Source organism: Dromiciops gliroides, chromosome 3 (genome assembly GCF_019393635.1).
Source record: "Dromiciops gliroides isolate mDroGli1 chromosome 3, mDroGli1.pri, whole genome shotgun sequence".
NCBI lineage: Eukaryota > Metazoa > Chordata > Mammalia > Microbiotheria > Microbiotheriidae > Dromiciops > Dromiciops gliroides.
In genome coordinates, this window is record NC_057863.1 from 666,759,586 (window position 1) to 666,777,050 (window position 17,465).

The 17,465-nt window shown below is 42.3% G+C and overlaps 3 protein-coding genes across 3 annotated transcripts in view; 1 reads left to right on the forward strand and 2 right to left on the reverse strand.

Moving 5' to 3' along the window:
- The window catches only part of LOC122750294 (translation initiation factor IF-2-like), a 14,228-nt gene extending 5,179 nt beyond the window's left edge, over positions 1–9,049 (reverse strand). Inside the window, exon 1 of the mRNA XM_043996986.1 lies at positions 9,004–9,049. Within this exon, the coding sequence (XP_043852921.1) occupies positions 9,004–9,023 (20 nt within the window). The 5' untranslated portion in view covers positions 9,024–9,049. The remainder of the gene's footprint in view (positions 1–9,003) is intronic.
- Positions 8,433–15,934, forward strand: LOC122750289 (zinc finger protein OZF-like). The gene is made up of 4 exons (XM_043996980.1): positions 8,433–8,441; positions 9,422–9,576; positions 12,777–12,903; positions 13,853–15,934. Exons 2-4 carry the CDS (start codon positions 9,451–9,453, stop codon positions 15,277–15,279), a joined length of 1,680 nt encoding a protein of 559 aa, XP_043852915.1. The 5' UTR covers positions 8,433–8,441; positions 9,422–9,450; the 3' UTR covers positions 15,280–15,934.
- The window catches only part of LOC122750293 (WAS/WASL-interacting protein family member 1-like), a 17,361-nt gene continuing 15,629 nt past the window's right edge, over positions 15,734–17,465 (reverse strand). Inside the window, exon 2 of the mRNA XM_043996984.1 lies at positions 15,734–15,844. Coding sequence (XP_043852919.1) covers positions 15,829–15,844 — 16 coding nt within the window. The 3' untranslated portion in view covers positions 15,734–15,828. The remainder of the gene's footprint in view (positions 15,845–17,465) is intronic.

Here is a 17,465-nt window from a genome sequence, read left to right on the forward strand (position 1 = left end):
GAGGCAGCTAGGTGGTACAGAGGATAAAGTACTCGCCTTGGGGTCAGGGGGGCCAGAGTTCAAATCCAGCCTCAGACACTTGACACTTACTAGCTGTGTGACCCTGGGTAAGTCACTTAAACCCAATTCCTAAGGAAGGAAGAGAGGGAGGGAGGGAGGGAGGAAGGAAGGAAGGAAGGAAGGAAGGAAGGAAGAAAAGAATCAGCTTCTAGAGGACATTGTTGCACCAGACATGAATGAAGAGATATCTTAATAACTGAATTCTTTAGCTCAGAGTTTCAGACCATACTGTGCAGACTGTAGGCCTCACCTTTGTTTCTCTTAATAAAGGTTGGTTTCTTTGCCCAGAGAGGCTTCTCAGTTTCTTTTTAACATCTGGATGCAGATGCCATCTTCCTTCCTATGTCCTTTGTAGTTAATTTGACTTAGTCACTCAAAATTTTTCTTAAAACAATATTGCTATTATTATACTCCATTCTCTTGGACACAGAAGTATTCCATCACAATCATATACTACAACTTGGGCTCCCTTGTAATGTCCAGTTCTTTCCTACCACAAATAGAACTTCTATCAATATTTTAGAACATACAAGTTCTTTTCCTTTTCCCCTAATCATCTCTGCAAACAGATCTAGTAGTGGTATTGCTGGTTCAAAGTGTGTAGGCAGTTTAACAACTCTTTTGACATAATTCCAGATTGCTCTCCAAAATGGGTGGATCAGCTCACAGTTTCACCAACAAGGAATTAATGTCCCAGTTTTCCCACATCTCCTCCAACATTTGTTGCTTTTCCCTTCAATCATTTTAGCCAATTTGATAGGTGTCAAATGATATCTCAAGTTTTAGTTTGCATTTTTCTAATCAATAGTGACTCAGATAAATTTTTCACATGACTATAAATTGTTCAGATTTCCTCTTTGGAAAGCTGCCTGTTCTTATCCTTTGACCATTTATCAACTGGGGAATGAGTCTTCTTATATATTTTACAAAGTTCTTTTTATTTTTGAGATATGAGACCTTTATTTGTTAAACTGTCCATAAATTCCCCCATTTGTACAAAAGCTTTTTAATTTAATGTAATCAAAATTACCCATTTTATACCTCACTCTGCTTTCTATCTCTTGTTTTATTCATAAATTATTCATCTATCCATAAGTCTGTTAAGTAATATGTTCCATATTCTTAAAATTTCTTTGTAATATTTCTCCTTATATCTAGGCCACATATCCATTTTGACCTTACGTTGGTAAATGGTGTAAGATATTAGAGTATGCCTAGTTTCTGCCATACTGCTTTCTGGTTTTCCCCCACATTTTGTTTTAACCAAATAATGAACTCTTATCCCAAGATCTTAAGTCTTTATACTTGTTAAATGCCAGGTTATTATATTTATTTGATGATGTAAATTGTATATCTACTCTGTTCCATTGATTTTTACCAGGCAGTTTTATTTAGATATTCTATTTACTCTTCTGTTTTTTCTTTTTCTTTTTCTTTTTTTTTTTTTGGTGGGGGGGGGTTGGGCAATGAGGGTTACATAGCTAGTAAGTATCAAGTGTCTGAGATCAGATTTGAACTCAGGTCCTCCTGAATCCAAGGTCGGTCCTTTATCCACTGTACCACCTAGCTGCCCCTCAGATAGTTTTGATAATTACTGCATTATAGCATAGTTTGATATCTGGTGCTACTAAACTTCCTTCCTTTACATTAAAAAAAAATAGTTTCTTTGATATTCTTGGCTTTTTGTTCTTCCAGAAGAATTTTGTTATTATTTTTCTAATTTGGTAAAATATTTTTTGTAATTTAATTGGGATGGCATTGAGTATATAAATTACTTTAGTAAAATTATCATTTTTATTATATTGGCCCTGCCTCCACATGAACAATGAATATTTCTCCAATTATTTAAATCTGATTTTATTTGTATAAAAAGTTTTTCTTTTTTTATAATTGTGTTTATACAATCACTGAGATTATTTTGGCAATTGCACTGCCAGATATTTTATATTGTCTAGAGTTATTTTAAATGGGTTATCTTTTACTGTCTATCTTTTTTTTTTTTTTTTGAGGGGCAATGGGGGTTAAGTGACTTGCCCAGAGTCACACAACTAGTAAGTGTCAAGTGTTTGAGGCCGGATTTGAACTCAGCTCCTCCTGAATCCAGGGCCAGTGCTTTATCCACTGCGCCACCTAGCTGCCCCTTTTTTTCCCTCTTTTTTTTTGGGGGGGGTGGTGGTAAAGCAATTGGGGTCAAGTGACTTACCCAGGGTCACACAGCTAGTAGGTGTCTAGTGTCTGAGGCCAAATTTGAACTCGGGTCCTCCTGATTCCAGGGCTAGTGCTCTATCCACTGTGGCACCTAGCTGCCCCTCAACTAACTTTTCAATTGCATTTTGGGGATTTTCCAAGTCTGCAAAAAGAGCTAGTTTTAGTTCCTCATTCCCTACTCTGATTCCTTTTATTTCTTTTTTCTTAGCTTGTTGCTGTTGCTGGGATTTTCAATACAATACTGAATAATATTGGTGACTGCAGGCATCCTTGTTTCATACCTGATCTTACTGGGAAGGTTCTAGCTTTTCCCTATTACAAATAATGCTTACTGATGGTTTTAGAGCAATAATTTTTATCTATTTAAGAAAACCATTTTTACCAATATTGTTTTTGTGTTTTTAATAGAAAGTGTGATACTTTATCAAAAGCTCTTTTGCATCTATTGATATAATCATGATTTTTAAAAAAACTTTATTATTGACATAACTAAGTTTTCCTTATGTTAAACCATCCCTTCATTCCTGTTATAAATCCTACTTGGATTTATAACATATTGTATAACCTTTGTAATATATTGTAATCTTTTACCAAGTATTTCATTTCTGGTTTTCGCATCCATATTCATTAATGAAATTTGTCTATAATTTTCTTTTTCTGTTTTTACTCTTCCTGGTTTAAGTATCAGCATCTTAGGTGGAATAAATAAATGAAATGAATGAATAAATAAATAAATATGCTCCATCCATCTGCCCTAATAATGAAAAAGTTCTTATGAGTTCCAAGTATCATCTTCCCATGTAGGAATGTAAACAATTTAAACTCCTAATATCCTTTATGATTTCTTTTTCCTGTTTACCTTTTTAGGCTTCTCTTGAGTCTTGTATTTGAAAATCAAATTTTCTATTCTGAATAGTTCAGGTCATTTTATCAAGAATATCTGAAAGTCCTAGCTTTCATTAAATACCCATTTTTTCCCCCTGAAGGATTATACTCTGATAACTACACTAATTTCCCACCCAGCCCCCTACCCAGGCAGGCGAATTGCCTGGGGCCAACTAATCTTTGTCAATTCCAGACTCTTGGTTGACTTTTTTTTTCCCCAAGAAAACTGTCCCCTCCCAATGATTCCCCACCTTATTCCTTGGGCTTTATTATGTAAAAGGATCCACCTACCTTAAGTAGTTTCTATTTAGAGTTGAGTAATACTCAACTCCGGAGCAGTTCTATAGTTTCTTTTGTCAAAGGTTCATTTACATTAAATAGTTATAAGAGACTCTGGAGAAGTCTTTTGGTTCCCTTTTGTTCCCTTACCTCATATAAACCCTGTCCTCAGTTCCCATCTTTGGGTATTCTTAGCGTCTTCCTTTGTGACACCATGAGCTATAGTTCTTCTGACCCAATCAAAGACCTTGTTTATGCCTATATTGATTGTTTCTTTAATTTCCAGGTAAACAACTCAGTTTTGCTGTGTAGGTGATTCTTGGTTGTAATCCCAGTTCCTTTGCCCTCTGGAATATCATATTCCAAACTTATACCACTGCTAGGTCATGTTGAATATTAAATATAGTTTGCCTGCTCATCCTCCTACAAGATAATAAACAGGTCAGAGACATCAATAATATCTCCTACAATTTGTTCACCCAGATCTGAGAAGTCTATTTCTGCCTCTCTCTCTCTCTTTCTTTGGCAGGGCAATGAGGGTTAAGTGACTTGCCCAAGGTCACACAGCTAGTGTCAAGTGTCTGAAGCTGAATTTGAACTCAGGTCCTCCTGAACCCAGGGCTGGTGCTTTATCCACTGTGCCACCTAGCTGCCCCCTATTTCTCTCTCTCTTACTAGAAGTAAGTGCCTCACAGAAACCAGATCAAAGAATGGATAGGAGAAACATAATATCAATTTAATATTTTGTCCCAAGAAGAAATATTTAACACATGATCATGTGGAGACTCCCCTCCTAAGAAAAGAGCTCAGAGACTCCCCATTCCCGAGGGTATATATGGCTTTAGCGCACTGATGACAGGGCGTTGTCAGTTTCAATAGTATGATACAGAAATCAACCCAGAAGCAAAAAGCAGCTTAACAATTTCAGTTATAACAAGTATGGAGGAAACACAGAAGCACAGTGATAAGACTACAGGATTCCAAAAAAGGGTTTGGCAAGGATGAGGACTCCCAGATGTTACCATAAGATAGGGACTTACTATCCTGAGGGAAAAGAAGTCACCAGGTAGGGACTTTTATCTGCTAGCTATCTGGGTTCAGTTTGGAGTTCAGTTGAAGGACATTTTGCTCCTATTAACCCAGGGTTTCATAAAACTCCCCCTGGATAATAAGGCACCTCCATCAAATCCAGGTGATCCATATATTCATATTAACAGTTGGTATCCAAAAAGAAATAAAAAACAAAAGGTTAAAGGACCCATATGTACAAAAAAAGATGGCAGCTCTTTTCTGATTATAAAGAATTCAAACTTGAGGGGATGCCCATCAATTGGGGAATGGCTGGACAAATTGTGGGATGTGATTTTGATGGAACACTGTTGTGCTATAAGAAATGATGAATGGGGTGCTCTTAGAAAAACCTGAAAAGACTTTCTTGAGCTGATGCAAAGTGAAATGTACTGTGTATTGTAAAGTGTTCAGGTGTAAATGACTTGCCCATTCTCAACAATACAATGATCCAAGACCAACTCTGAAGGACTTAGGATGAAAAAATGCCATTGGGGCAGCTAGGTGGCACAGTGGATAGAGCACCACCCCTGGATTCAGGAGGACCTGAATTCAAATCCAGCCTCAGATATTTGACACTAGCTGTGTGACCACTGGACAAGTCACTTAACCTGAATCACCTCACCAAAAAAAAAAAAAAGAAAAAATACCAGCCATTTCCAGAGAAAGAACTGGTATCTAAATACAGATTGGAACATAATTTTTCTTACTTTATTTTTCTTGAGGTTTTTTTTTTTGTCTGTTTTCTTTCACAACCTGATTAAAATGGAAATGTTTTGCATGACTACACATATATAACTTACATTAAATTGCTTGCCTTCTTAAAGGGGATATGGGGAGGGAGGAAAGGAGAATTTGGAACACAAAGTTTTAAAAACCGATGTTAAAAATTGTTTTTACATTGTAAGGGGCTAAAATATCTAACTAGTCTAAAATATCTAATGAGTGGTCGCCAATAAATTATAAGCTTTAGCAAGAGTTTAGACTTTTTTTTTTACATATAAGGTATTTTATTTTTTCCATTACATGTAAAGATAGTTCTCAACTTTTGTTTATACAAGCTTTACAATTTCAGATTTTTCTCTCTCCCTCCCCTCCCTCCCCCCTCCCCTAGACAGCAGGCAATCTGATATAGGTTATATCTATATGTCTATATACCTATATACATATACATATCTATATCTATATATATATACACATATATATATATACACATAATAACATTAATCCTATTTCTGCATTAGTCCTGTTATAAGAGAAAAAATCAGAGCAATGATGAAAAACCTCAAAATAGAAAAAAACACAACAGCACCAAAACCAAAAGAAATAGTATGGTTCATTCAGCATCTATACTCCACAGTTTTGTTTTTTTTCTTGGATTTGGAGATCCTCTTCTATCATGAGTTCCCTGGAACTCTTCTGTACCATTGCATTGGTGAGAAGAATATAGTCCATCACAGTAGATCAGCACTCAATGTTGATGATACTGTGTACAATGTTCTTCTGGTTCTGCTCATCTCACTCATCATCAGCTCACATAAGACCCTCCAGGTTTCTCTGAACTCCTCCTGCTCATCGTTTCTTACAGCACAATAGTATTCTATTGTATTCATATACCACAACTTGTCCAGCCATTCCCCAATTGATGGGCACCCCCTCAACTTCCAATTCCTTGCCACCACATAAAGAGCAGCTATAAATATTTTTGTACATGTGGGTCCCTTTCCCCTTTCCATGATTTCTTTGGAAAAAAGACCTAAAAGTGGTATTGCTGGGTCAAAGGGTATGCACAGCTTTATCGCCCTTTGGGCATAATTCCAAATTGCTGTCCAGAATGGTTGGATCAGTTCAAAGCTCCACCAACAATGCATTAGTGTTCCAATTTTCCCACAGCTTCTCCAACATTTATTATCTTCCTTTTTTGTCATTTTAGCCAATCTGATAGGAGTCAGGTGGTACCTTAGAGTTGTTTTTATTTGCATCTCTCTAATCATTAGAGATTTAGATCATTTTTTCATATGGGAATAGATAGCTTTGGTTTCTTCATCAGAAAACTGCCTGTTCATATCCTTTGACCATTTCTCAATTGGGGAATGACTTGGGTTCTTATAAATTTGATTTAGTTCCCTATATATTTTAGAGATGAGGCCTTTATCAGAAGTACTGGCCTCAAAAATTGTTTCCCAGCTTTCTGCCTCCCTTCTAATTTTGGATGCATTGCATCTGTTTGTACAAAAATTTTTTAACTTAATATAATCAAAATCATCCATTTTGCATTTTATAATATACTCTATCTCTTGTTTGGTCATAAACTGTTTTCCTTTCCAAAGATCTGATAGGTAGACTATTCCTTTCTCTCCTAATTTACCTATGGTATCACCTCTTATGTCTAAATCGTGTATCCATTTTGACCTTATTTTAGTATAAGGGGTCAGATGTTGGTCTATGGGTAATTTCTGCCATACTATCTTCCAGTTTTCCCAGCAGTTTTTGTCAAATACTGAGTTCCTATCCCAGAAGCTGGAGTCTTTGGGTTTATCAAGGAGTTTAGACTTTTAAGCATTTATTAAAGAGAATAAGAATTTGGTGAAGAGAGACAGAAAGAAGCCTAGATTCAGCTATTTATCTTGGGGAGCTACAGTTCTCCTGCTCTGCTTTCCACCAGAGTCCTGGAGAAAGAGAATGAGCCACACCTCCTTCATCCCCCAAGCCTCCTGTGAAACTGGCCACATCCCACACACACATCTCCAAGCTAATTGGCTGATAGCCTTGAATGACAGTACCCATAAGCAAGGACCTGACCTCATGGCTTGCCCTCAGACGCCTTCTCCTCATGGTGGAGCTTTCCTACAGTATCTCTCCAGCAGGTGGTGTTGTTCCAATTGCTACAACATGTAATCAGGGAAAAATCAAATTCTAAATTTAAAAAGGAATTCTTCCCCAGCACCCTGCCCACTTGGCCATGCCCAGCTTCCTTCCCCACAACTTTTCTGGGAAAGGACGTTCATCTCACCCAGGCACACACTGGGAGGGGGTCTTACAAGGAGGGGGCCTCAGGGCAAGAAAGGGGTCTTGCTGGAAGCTAGAAGTTGATTACAGAGGGAGGCCCTAAGGGAGACTGACAGGTACTTTTATAGAGGACTGATGGGGGTGACCATCTGACTGTGAAAAGTTCATTTACTGAGAGAGGACCATCCCCCACTGGTGCTGGCTGGGGGATTTAGGTGAGGGGTGGCTACGATCTCTCAAGCCATCTCCTCAGAACACAAAAGAAGCAGGAGACCAGAATGAAGGGTGGGGGGCCCAAAACTAGTTGAGTCTGAACTGGTTCCCCTTATCTCTCTAGGCTTATCTGTCCTCTGGTTTAGTCTTTCAAGGAGAAGGTTCTTTGATGTACCCCAGAGAACTTCTGGGGTGCTCTGGGCCCATAACACTTCCAATACAAGCTTCCTAGAGTAATCAAAAGAGACAGCTCCATATTTTTATTTCTCAGAGGAGGAAGAGTCTTATTTCTCCCCCAAAGTGCATTAGCCCAAACACCACTGGGAAACCCTGACAACTATGACCCCTGGGCCCTTTTTTCTTTCATCTTCACACCCACGGGACAGGAGCACCCCCAAAAGTAGGCGGGGTAGAAAGGACACCATTTGCCCCACATTTTTTTCCAAGAGCCATGGAGGAGGGGAGGGGGAGGCATGAGGGAAAGCTGGGTACCTGCAAGGTGGGGCCTAGTTAGGAAGCGGGGGTGGGGCTGAGGCTGGGGAGGGGGAAGGGCGTCCTCTGGGACATAGGAAGCCCAGAGGGGCAGGGCACCATCTACACCTTTGCCTACGCTTGCAAGTGGTTTGACCCGCCCGGCTCCTTAGCTGATCTGTTTCCCAGGGAGCATCCTGCGCCCCTTGAATGGAGAATCGATTTATGAAATGAAGGGGTGGGGGTAGGTGTACCTGGGCCTTTGGGTCCTCTCCGGGAAAGGGGGTGGCCCCAAGACCGCAGAGAAAAGTGGGGAGGGGGACGGCGTGGCTGGGGAAGGGGGAAGGAGAGGAGAAGGGAAGGGCCAAGAGCAGCCCTGGCCTCCCTTGCCCTCCCCAGGGTTGGAGCCAGGAGCAGGAGGCTGGGGATTGGGCTGGGGGGACTGGAGGTCCGCCTCCTGCCCCCTCGGGGCTAGTCCATTTCAGTGCCCGACCCGTCCCAAATCCTGGAGCCCCTGCGGGGGTGCCCAGGCTCGGAGATGGGCAGCTCCGGGTGGGCTCCGGGCCAAGCAGCGCCCAGCTGGCTTCTGCTGAGTCCGCGCGAGTTAGTTACCAGGCTGGCAGTGGTGGTTACTTTGCTCCTGCCAGCTTGGGGGCGGCTCGGATGGTGGTGCCAGCTGCCCTGGGCACTCTGATTTCCTGCTGAAACTTCCCGACCAGAAGGGGAGGGGGGGCTCTGAGGGTCCCGGACTTGGGCCTCCCTGCCCCTAGGCCCCACGTTGGCCCCCATGTCGGGATTCAGTCTCCCAGCCTCAGACTTCCTCCAGTCATTCCCAGCCTTCCCCAGCCACCCTCCCTCCTGGATCAGGCAGTCTGTCCGTGGCCCAGATTCTGTGTGCTTGCATGTGTGTGGGTGTGCGTGGGCAGAGGGGGTGCAGGGGAGACAGAATAGAATGCCAGTGGGTGGGAGAGCTCTGACTCAGGAGCCCCTGAGAGCCGGACCAGTCTCATCCCACCTGGCATCCCAGAGCCCCTTCTGCCTCTTGGTTGTCTGCAGGAGTGTGGGGGAGAGGAGGGGCCACAAGAGAAGGAGGAAGAGAGGGTGGGAGTCTCTTCATTTCCAAGTCTAGCTGCTGCCTCCCTTCCTCTGGGGGTTGGGGTCTCTCCTGAGGGCAGGGCCAGGGCCTTTGTACCTCCTGTGGGGCCTCACCCTCTGTAAATCCCTCTAGGCCAGCCTCCTGCCCAGGAAGAGAAGGGAATGACCTCTCCCCCCTGGGATCCTGCTCCCTCCCCAGCTGAGCCCTCAGAGGACCAAGGCCTGGCCCAGGCAGGGGGCCTGGAGACAGAGGCAATGGCCCCTGGGAGCCACAGCCCCCCAGCCCAGGTGAGTGCAGTCTCTCCACAGGCTTGACCAACACCAGCCAAAGAGCCCATTTCAGAGACCTAGAGGATGGTCTGTGAGGCTGGCAATGCCTTACCCATGGCTGGTTTCTTTACAGAAATAGACATGAGGCTGAGTCCGGCAGTAACCACCCTGCCCTGGTCTCTCCTGCATTTTGGGCTCATTCACTGGTACTTTGGCATCTTGACCACCACGCCCCCCTCCACCCCAAACTGCTGCCCTCCCCTGCAGGTTTTCTTGCAGTTCTCCCTCATTACAACTAAGGACCCCTTCCCTCCTTCCCCCCTGCTCTGTAGGGGTCATGTCTTGACTCTGTTTATGCGTGCCTAGCACCCTCCCTCACCATGCATAGAACTGCTCCTCCCTCCCCTTTGCTTTTGGGGCCAAACCCTTCCTTGTAGCAAGTGAAGGCCCAGGAATCTTGCCTGGAGGGGGCTGGGGCAGGTCCTGAAGGCTTCCCCAGGTCTGGTCCTCTGCTGGGTTGTCATCAGAGCCCCAGTTGGCCTCCTGCTGCTGCTCATTCCCTTCTGCCTCATGTCTCAACTCTCCCTTAGCCCCTAGTCATTGAGTGGGGGTGGCCTCAGACAAACTGAGACCTGGGATAACCCTGAAAGGCCAGGGTCACCCACTGCCTCCCCAGGCATCCCCAGTCTTGACCTTTGTCTTGCCAGTGGACTTCCCGTGTGACAGAGTGAGGCTGACACCTTTGAGCAGCTCTGCCTCACTTAAAGACAATTGACTCACAATTCAAGGCACCTCATGATGTCATTGGTCCTCTCAGAGCCAGGGACAACAATGTCACACGTCTTCCCGGGACTCTCTGAATCCCTCCCCTTGACTATTGCTTAGATCAAGTCAACAAGCATTTAGAAAGGGAAGGGGCTCAGTGGGAACATAGATGCCAAGGAAGGAAAATCCAGTACCTGCCCTCTAGAAGTGACCAACCTAATGAGGGAGCCAACATGTCAGCAAGTAGGTCCTCTTGATGTGGGCTGGAATTGGGGGTCATATTGATCTTGAGTCGTCCCAAAAGAATGACAAGACTCAGTGACTCAGTTCCCCAAGTTTTATTGCAATGCTGTGAGTGACCACAGGGAGAGAACCAGAATAGTGGAAAGGTATCTCTCCAATAGTGAAAGAAAAGACAGTTATATTTATAGTATGGATAAATTGATTAGCAGTCTCATTATAATATCTCCACCTTGGGGAGGTACAGGGGAAGGCCTGTCCTCATTATATGTAACACCTAGGGGTGTTACAGGGGAGGGCTTATCCTAATTCAGAGTTCCTGGGGTCCTAAGCCAAGCCCCGAGGTGGGTCCCTTTTTCAGTGGAGGTGTGTTTTGGGGGTTTACACGTCATAAGGTGAATCTGGGGACAATTTGGCCTTTTCCGCGCATGTCTCTTTCTGGTTCCCATGGCTAGTTTCAAAATAGAATCATTTTTCATTAGAATTGGTTTTCTTTTTCCTTTATTGTTATTCTGACCTGACCCGTTCTGGTCCCTTATGGATGTTGATCACTGTGGGTAGGAGAACCTAGCCTCCTGACTTGTAGGATATCCAGTAACTGGGGTCTGACTCCCTTTTAGAGCTAATATCTGTATTAGAGCTTGGGTCTTGGGTTTTTCTATTAACCCCTTTTTGCCTCCTCCATCACTCTGAGGACTAAAAGTATGAGAGACGCAGTGTGTGGGTGATGTAATCATCTTATTAATCAGCCGGTAGATGATGAGGAAAAGGCGGTCCATTGGCCTTTTCTCTCAGACCAAAGATCCCTAATGATGGTGGGGTCATCCTTCTAACTGAGGGAGGTCCATCACATAGCGGTGAAACCCAATTGGGTGACATGATTGGACTTGGGATACTAAAAATACTAAAATCTAGATGTGCTTGACTCAGGTCACTCAACTCCTGGCAAGAATGAGGTCAGAGGAAGAATCTAGAACCCATCCAAGCTGATGGAGGCACAATGATTCCCACCTAGAACTAGTTCCTGCAGGCCAGATCTCATCAGGAATGCCCTTCAGCTGTCCAGACAAGTGGATCTGGCTGCACCCAAGGCTCCTTTGATCTACATGCATCTTACTTTCAAGAACTTGACTTTGGAGTTGGGAGGTTGGGGGAGAGAAAGGACTAAAAAGAAATGGGATCCCTGGGTCCCCCAAAATATAAGTTATTAAGAGCTCTTTCTCTCAGTCCAAACAAGCACTCTCCCCATGGATGGGAGGCCAAAAAAAGCTAGTTTTCAGAAAAGAGGTATCTCATTTTGAATGGCTCAGTTAAGAGACAAGACAGTGTTTGGATAGGCAATGGTCAGTAAACATTTAAGCACCTACTATGGGACAAGTACTGTCCTGAATGCTGGAGAGTCAAATAGAGAAAAAGAAAGACAGTTCCTGCCCTCAAGGAGTTCAAAATCCAAGTGATGAGAAAGACAACAGAGAAAAGGAAGCTGAAAGGGAGGCAGGGGGAGAAAACACCAGACCCTGGGGCCTGGTGGAGAATTCCTTCTGAGGTCCCAAAGCAGTGCTCTGAGCAGACAGGGAGAGGGCAGTGAGAGGTAAATGCCCAGGCTGATGAGATGTTAAAGGCTGAAGAGGTCCTCCTGGTTCCTTAAGAGTCCTCTTCATGCATTCTCTAGAAAAGACTTTATTTCAGTATATTAGGAAATGAACTAGTTAATTCCTTCTTTGCTCTATCTTCAGTGATCACAGATAATATCTTCCTCCCCCTCCCCCACTCCCAAGCCCCTCCCACAGACAGAATACACAGTACTTGCCAGGCTCTCACAAACTCCTCTTACAATTCTCTTATCTCCTGTGACACTTCTGAGGAGGAATTTCACATCACCTTCTCTCCTTCTCCACCAGAGATTCTCACACCTCAGGGATACAACACATAGCTTGTCCCTGATTCCAAAGAGAGAAGCATTTCCTAGGAAGACATTTCTCCAACTTTTATTATTCCAACACGGTTCTCACTTCATATATAAAATGCTTTACTCCCTATTCCATTGGGCTCTTCATGACTGTGGCTTTAAGGGCTGGCTCTGATACTCTCAAAGGTGATGAGTTTGGGGCCAATCCCTTCTGTGCTTGAGTTTCTTCCTTTCAGTTGATGAGGAGTGGACTAGATGAATGCTGGAGTCTCAGCTCTGACCCTTGTGACTTTTGATGGTTTAGGAGGTGGTGACATTGAAGGACGTGGCTGTGGACTTCACAGAGGAGGAGTGGCACCTCTTGGACCCTCCTCAGAAGGAGCTGTACAAGGAGGTCATGCTGGAGAATGTCCAGAACCTTCTGTCCCTGGGTAAGGCCCATGTCCTCTGATAACTCTGAAGTTGCCATTGCAGGAGTGTTTTCTGCCCCTGCCTGTTGAGCATTTAGCAGTTATTTAAAAGGCAAAAGTGCTGGTCTCCCCCCTAGCATCATGACTTAATGGGAAGTATGTAAGACTCTCACAGAGGGGCAAAGGGCAAAGTCTAGGTGTGGTATAATCCCATCAGTTCACTTAGCTAAAGAAAAGAATCAGTCTCCATCTCTATTGTACCTTTGGGCTGGTCCCAAAACAAGGTTGGAACTTCCTCAAGAATAATAATTATCTTCTCACTAGGGAAAGACCTCTTCTGGCCTAACTTTCTTCTTCTGCCACTGACACACTGACTACACTCTCATAGAAACTATAGAATTGACTGACCTGGCTTGCCATCCAGGTCCCTTGCAAATCCATTAGAGTTTTTTTTTTTTGTCTTTTTGGTTTTGTTTTTTGTTTTGCAGGGCAATGTGGGTTAAGTGACCTGCCCAGGGTCACACAGCTAGTAAGTGTCAAGTCTCAGGTCCTCCTGAATCCAGGGCTAGTGCTTAATCTACTGTGCCACCTAGCTTCCCCCAAACCCCTATTAAAATTTTTCTCACATAATGCTGTGGAAGGAACATATCTAGGTCATGGGTTCTAGTTCTGGTGCAAGTCACAACCATTCTGAGGTCATCGCCTGAGGTGTGAAGTATAATGAGAAGCCTGCCCTGACTGGTAGGTCTGTTGTGTTAATGTATGTGCAGTTCTTGGTAATTTCAATGATACTCTAGATATAAAGTGTTAGCATTTTCAAATGGTAGGCTCTGCTTATTTAAGTTTACAAACTCCTCTTTGTGACTGGGAAAATAGAATCATCTTTTTCCTTTTTTTCCTCGGATATATTTGTATGTGTGTGTTTATATATATATATATATATATTTTTTTTTTTTTCTTGTTTCTTCAGATGCAGTGACCAGGTTAGAAGCCAATGAGACTATTACCAACCTGAGTGTTTCTGTGGAAGAATCTTGGCAGCTAAACTTCATGGGTGACAGTGCCCATGACTTTCTTTTGAAAGAAATCTGTGACTCTGATGTCAAGGAAGATAAAAATCCAAAGAATCCCCATGAATGTGACAGAGTTGGAAAGAGCTTCACACAACATTCAGTCCTAAATCACCACAATAAAATGACCTCAAGAAATGACTGTTTCCAGTACAGTAAATACAGGGAATGCTTTACTGAACAGGTAGAGCTTAATCAGTCCCATGAGAAGCCTCTTGAAATGCAAATCCATCAAGGTAAGCCACAGAAAATGGTCTTCAGCTTGAGTTCAGACAGCATTAGACCTTGGAAAGGCTACACTAGCAAAAGACTTTATGTATGTGATGAGGGAGGAAAGTCCTTAAGCCAGAACAGTAAGATCATGAATCCTCAGAAAATTCCCACTGGACAGAAACCTTATGAATGTAGTCATTGTGGAAAGACTTTTACACACAGATCTAATCTTGCCAGCCATCAGAGAATACACACTGGAGAGAAACCTTATAAATGTAATGAATGTGGAAAGGCTTTCACACACCACTCCAGTCTTGCTAAACATCAGAGAATCCATGTTGGAGAGAAACCTTATGGATGTAGTCATTGTGGAAAGACTTTCACCCAGAGCTCTCATCTTACTGGACATCAGCAAATCCACACTGGAGAGAAACCATATGAATGTAGTCATTGTGGAAAGACTTTTACACACAGATCTACTCTTGCTAACCATCAGAGGATCCACACTGGAGAGAAACCTTATGAATGTAATGAATGTGGAAAGACTTTCACACAGCACTACAGTCTTGCTACCCATCAGCGAATTCACACTAGAGAGAAACCTTATCAATGTAGTCATTGTGGAAAGACTTTCACCCAGAGCTCTCATCTTACTGGACATCAGCAAATTCACACTGGAAAGAAACCTTATAGATGTAGTCATTGTGGGAAGGCTTTCACTCAGAGCTCTCATCTTACCAGACATCAGCAAATCCACACTGGAGAGAAACCTTATGAATGTAATGAATGTGGAAGGGCTTTCACACAGTACTACCATCTTGGTCAACATCAGAGAATCCATGTTGGAGAGAAACCTTATGGATGCATTCATTGTGGAAAGGCTTTCACAACACGTTCCAGTCTTAATGACCATCAGAGACTTCACACTGGAAAGAAACCTTATGAATGTAGTCATTGTGGAAAGACTTTTACACACAGATCTACTCTTGCTAGCCATCAGAGAATCCACACCGGAGAGAAACCTTATAAATGTAATGAATGTGGAAAGGCTTTCACACAGCACTCTAGTTTTGCTAGGCATCAGAGAATCCACACTAGAGAGACACTTTATTAAAATAATGTGGAAAGGCTTTCCAATGCAACTCCAACCTTCCTGGACATCAGATAATTGACATTGGAGAGAAACCTTCTGAATGTAATCCAGGTGAAAAGGTTTTCTGATTTAATTCCAATCTTGCTGAACATCAGAGAATCCACACTAGCGAGAAACCCAATAAAAGTAATCACAGTGTAAAGGCTTTCCCACAAAGCTCCAGTCTTTCTGAACTTCAGAGAATCCACCGTAGAAACTTCATGAATGTCAAGAATGTCGCAGGTATTTTAATTACTGTTCTAATTTTATTGAACATGATATGTTCCACACTAGAGAGAAACTCTAGGAACATATGCAATGCCATAAAGCCTTCAGATTACAGTCACCCCTCATTTCCCATCAGATATTGTATACTAGATAGAAACATTATCACTGTAATGAGTCAGGAAGAGCATTCACATGGATTATCAGACTGGTTCAACATCAGAAAAATCATTCTGAGGAAATCTGCATATGTCCCAATGTCAGGTGGCCAGAGATATGAGGATATACTTGAAAAATCCCAAGGGCTCAATTAAAAAGTAAGCTGAAATAATTAAGAAATGATAATTAATAAATAAATAAATAATGATTTTATGAAAAGTAGCAGAATATAAAGTAAATCCACATCAATCATAAGCATTTCCTATATATCACAAACAAAACCCTGCAAGAAGAGATAGTAAAAGATATTCCATTAAAATAACTCTAGACAGTATATAAATCGTTCTTTGTCTATTTTTCCATATAGTTTATCTAGTATTGGAAATAATTGTTCTTTAAATATTTGGTATTATCCATTTCTGAATCCATCTGGCTGTAGATATTTTTTTTCTCAGGGAGTTCATTGATGGCTTGTTCAGTTTCCTTTTCTCAGATTGGGTTGAGTATTCTATTTCCTCTTCTCTTAATCTGTGGTTATAAGGTGACATTGATGGAACAACACCCCAGAAAACAAAATAAAAGGGTAAAATGAAATTGCAATGAAGAAGAAGGAGGGGAGAAATTCAATAGAGTGAATTGTCCCCCTCCCCCCATACACACACACAAAATAGGCAGGAAAGAACTATGATAATGGAGGGGAAGATGGGGGGCATGGGCAAAGATTAAATCTTATTCTCATCAAAGTTGGCTCAAAGAAAAAAAAAGAAGACCAAAGTTGGCTCAAAGAAGAAATAACAAACACACTCAGCTGGATATAGAGATCTACCTTACCGTATAAGGAAGTTTAAAATGGGATGGTGATACTAGAAGAGGGAGGAGGGACTGATACAAAGGAGGGGACATTGGTAAAGGCAGTGATCAAAGAAAGCAGGGGTAGCATTCATAATTTCAGACAAAGGAAAAGCAAAAAGATCTAGTTAGAAGAGATAAGGACAATATATCTTGCTGAAAGGTACCATAGACAAGGAAGTCATATCAATACTTAACACATGCACCAAATGGCACAGCATCTAAATTTCTGAAAGAGGAGTTGAATGAGTTATAGGAAGAAAGAGATAATAAAACTATCCTAGTGGGGGACCTTAATGTTCCCTGCTCAGAACTGGATGAATCTAACCAAAAATAAATAAGAAAGTTAAGGAAATTAATAAAATTCTTGAAAAGCTAGATATTGTGATGTTTAAAATCTAAATGTGTTGTCTAAAAATTCTAATGTGTAATCGCCTTAAATTAGGAGCTTTAGCCCCAGTCTTTGGGCATTAAGCATTTATTAAAGCATACCAGGTATTAGAAAAAAGACAACATGTGGAGTTAAGAAAAGGCCTCTCTAGCCTAGAGCTCCAGCCTGGTCTGGTTCTTCCTCAAGTCCTCTGCCACAAGCCTGCTTCAACTACAAACTCCTCTCAAACTGAGTGTGGAAGCTTTTTATAGGTCTGGAGCAGAGGCGGTTCTTAACACACTGCTTCAAGCTGATTGGGTAGCGTCATCCAAATCCATTGGTTCACTGGACTTGAAGGTGGTCTCGAGTTGAGTTCAAAGTCCTTAGCTTCTGAGAACAATACCTTTCTCTTATTGACCAATTTTGTGGAATAAGAATAGCATTTTGGGGGGCAGCTAGGTGGCACAGTAGATAAAGCAACGGCCCTGGATTCAGGAGTACCTGAGTTCAAATCCGGCCTCAGACACTTGACCCTTACTAGCTGTGTGACCTTGGGCAAATCACG

Coding starts and splice junctions, on each gene's coding strand:
- LOC122750289 (XM_043996980.1), top strand. CDS start 9,451: ATGACCTCTCCCCCCTGGGATCCTGCTCCCTCCCCAGCTGAGCCCTCA. Junction 9,577..12,776: donor GCCACAGCCCCCCAGCCCAG/GTGAGTGCAGTC, acceptor TTGATGGTTTAG/GAGGTGGTGACATTGAAGGA. Junction 12,904..13,852: donor CCAGAACCTTCTGTCCCTGG/GTAAGGCCCATG, acceptor TTGTTTCTTCAG/ATGCAGTGACCAGGTTAGAA.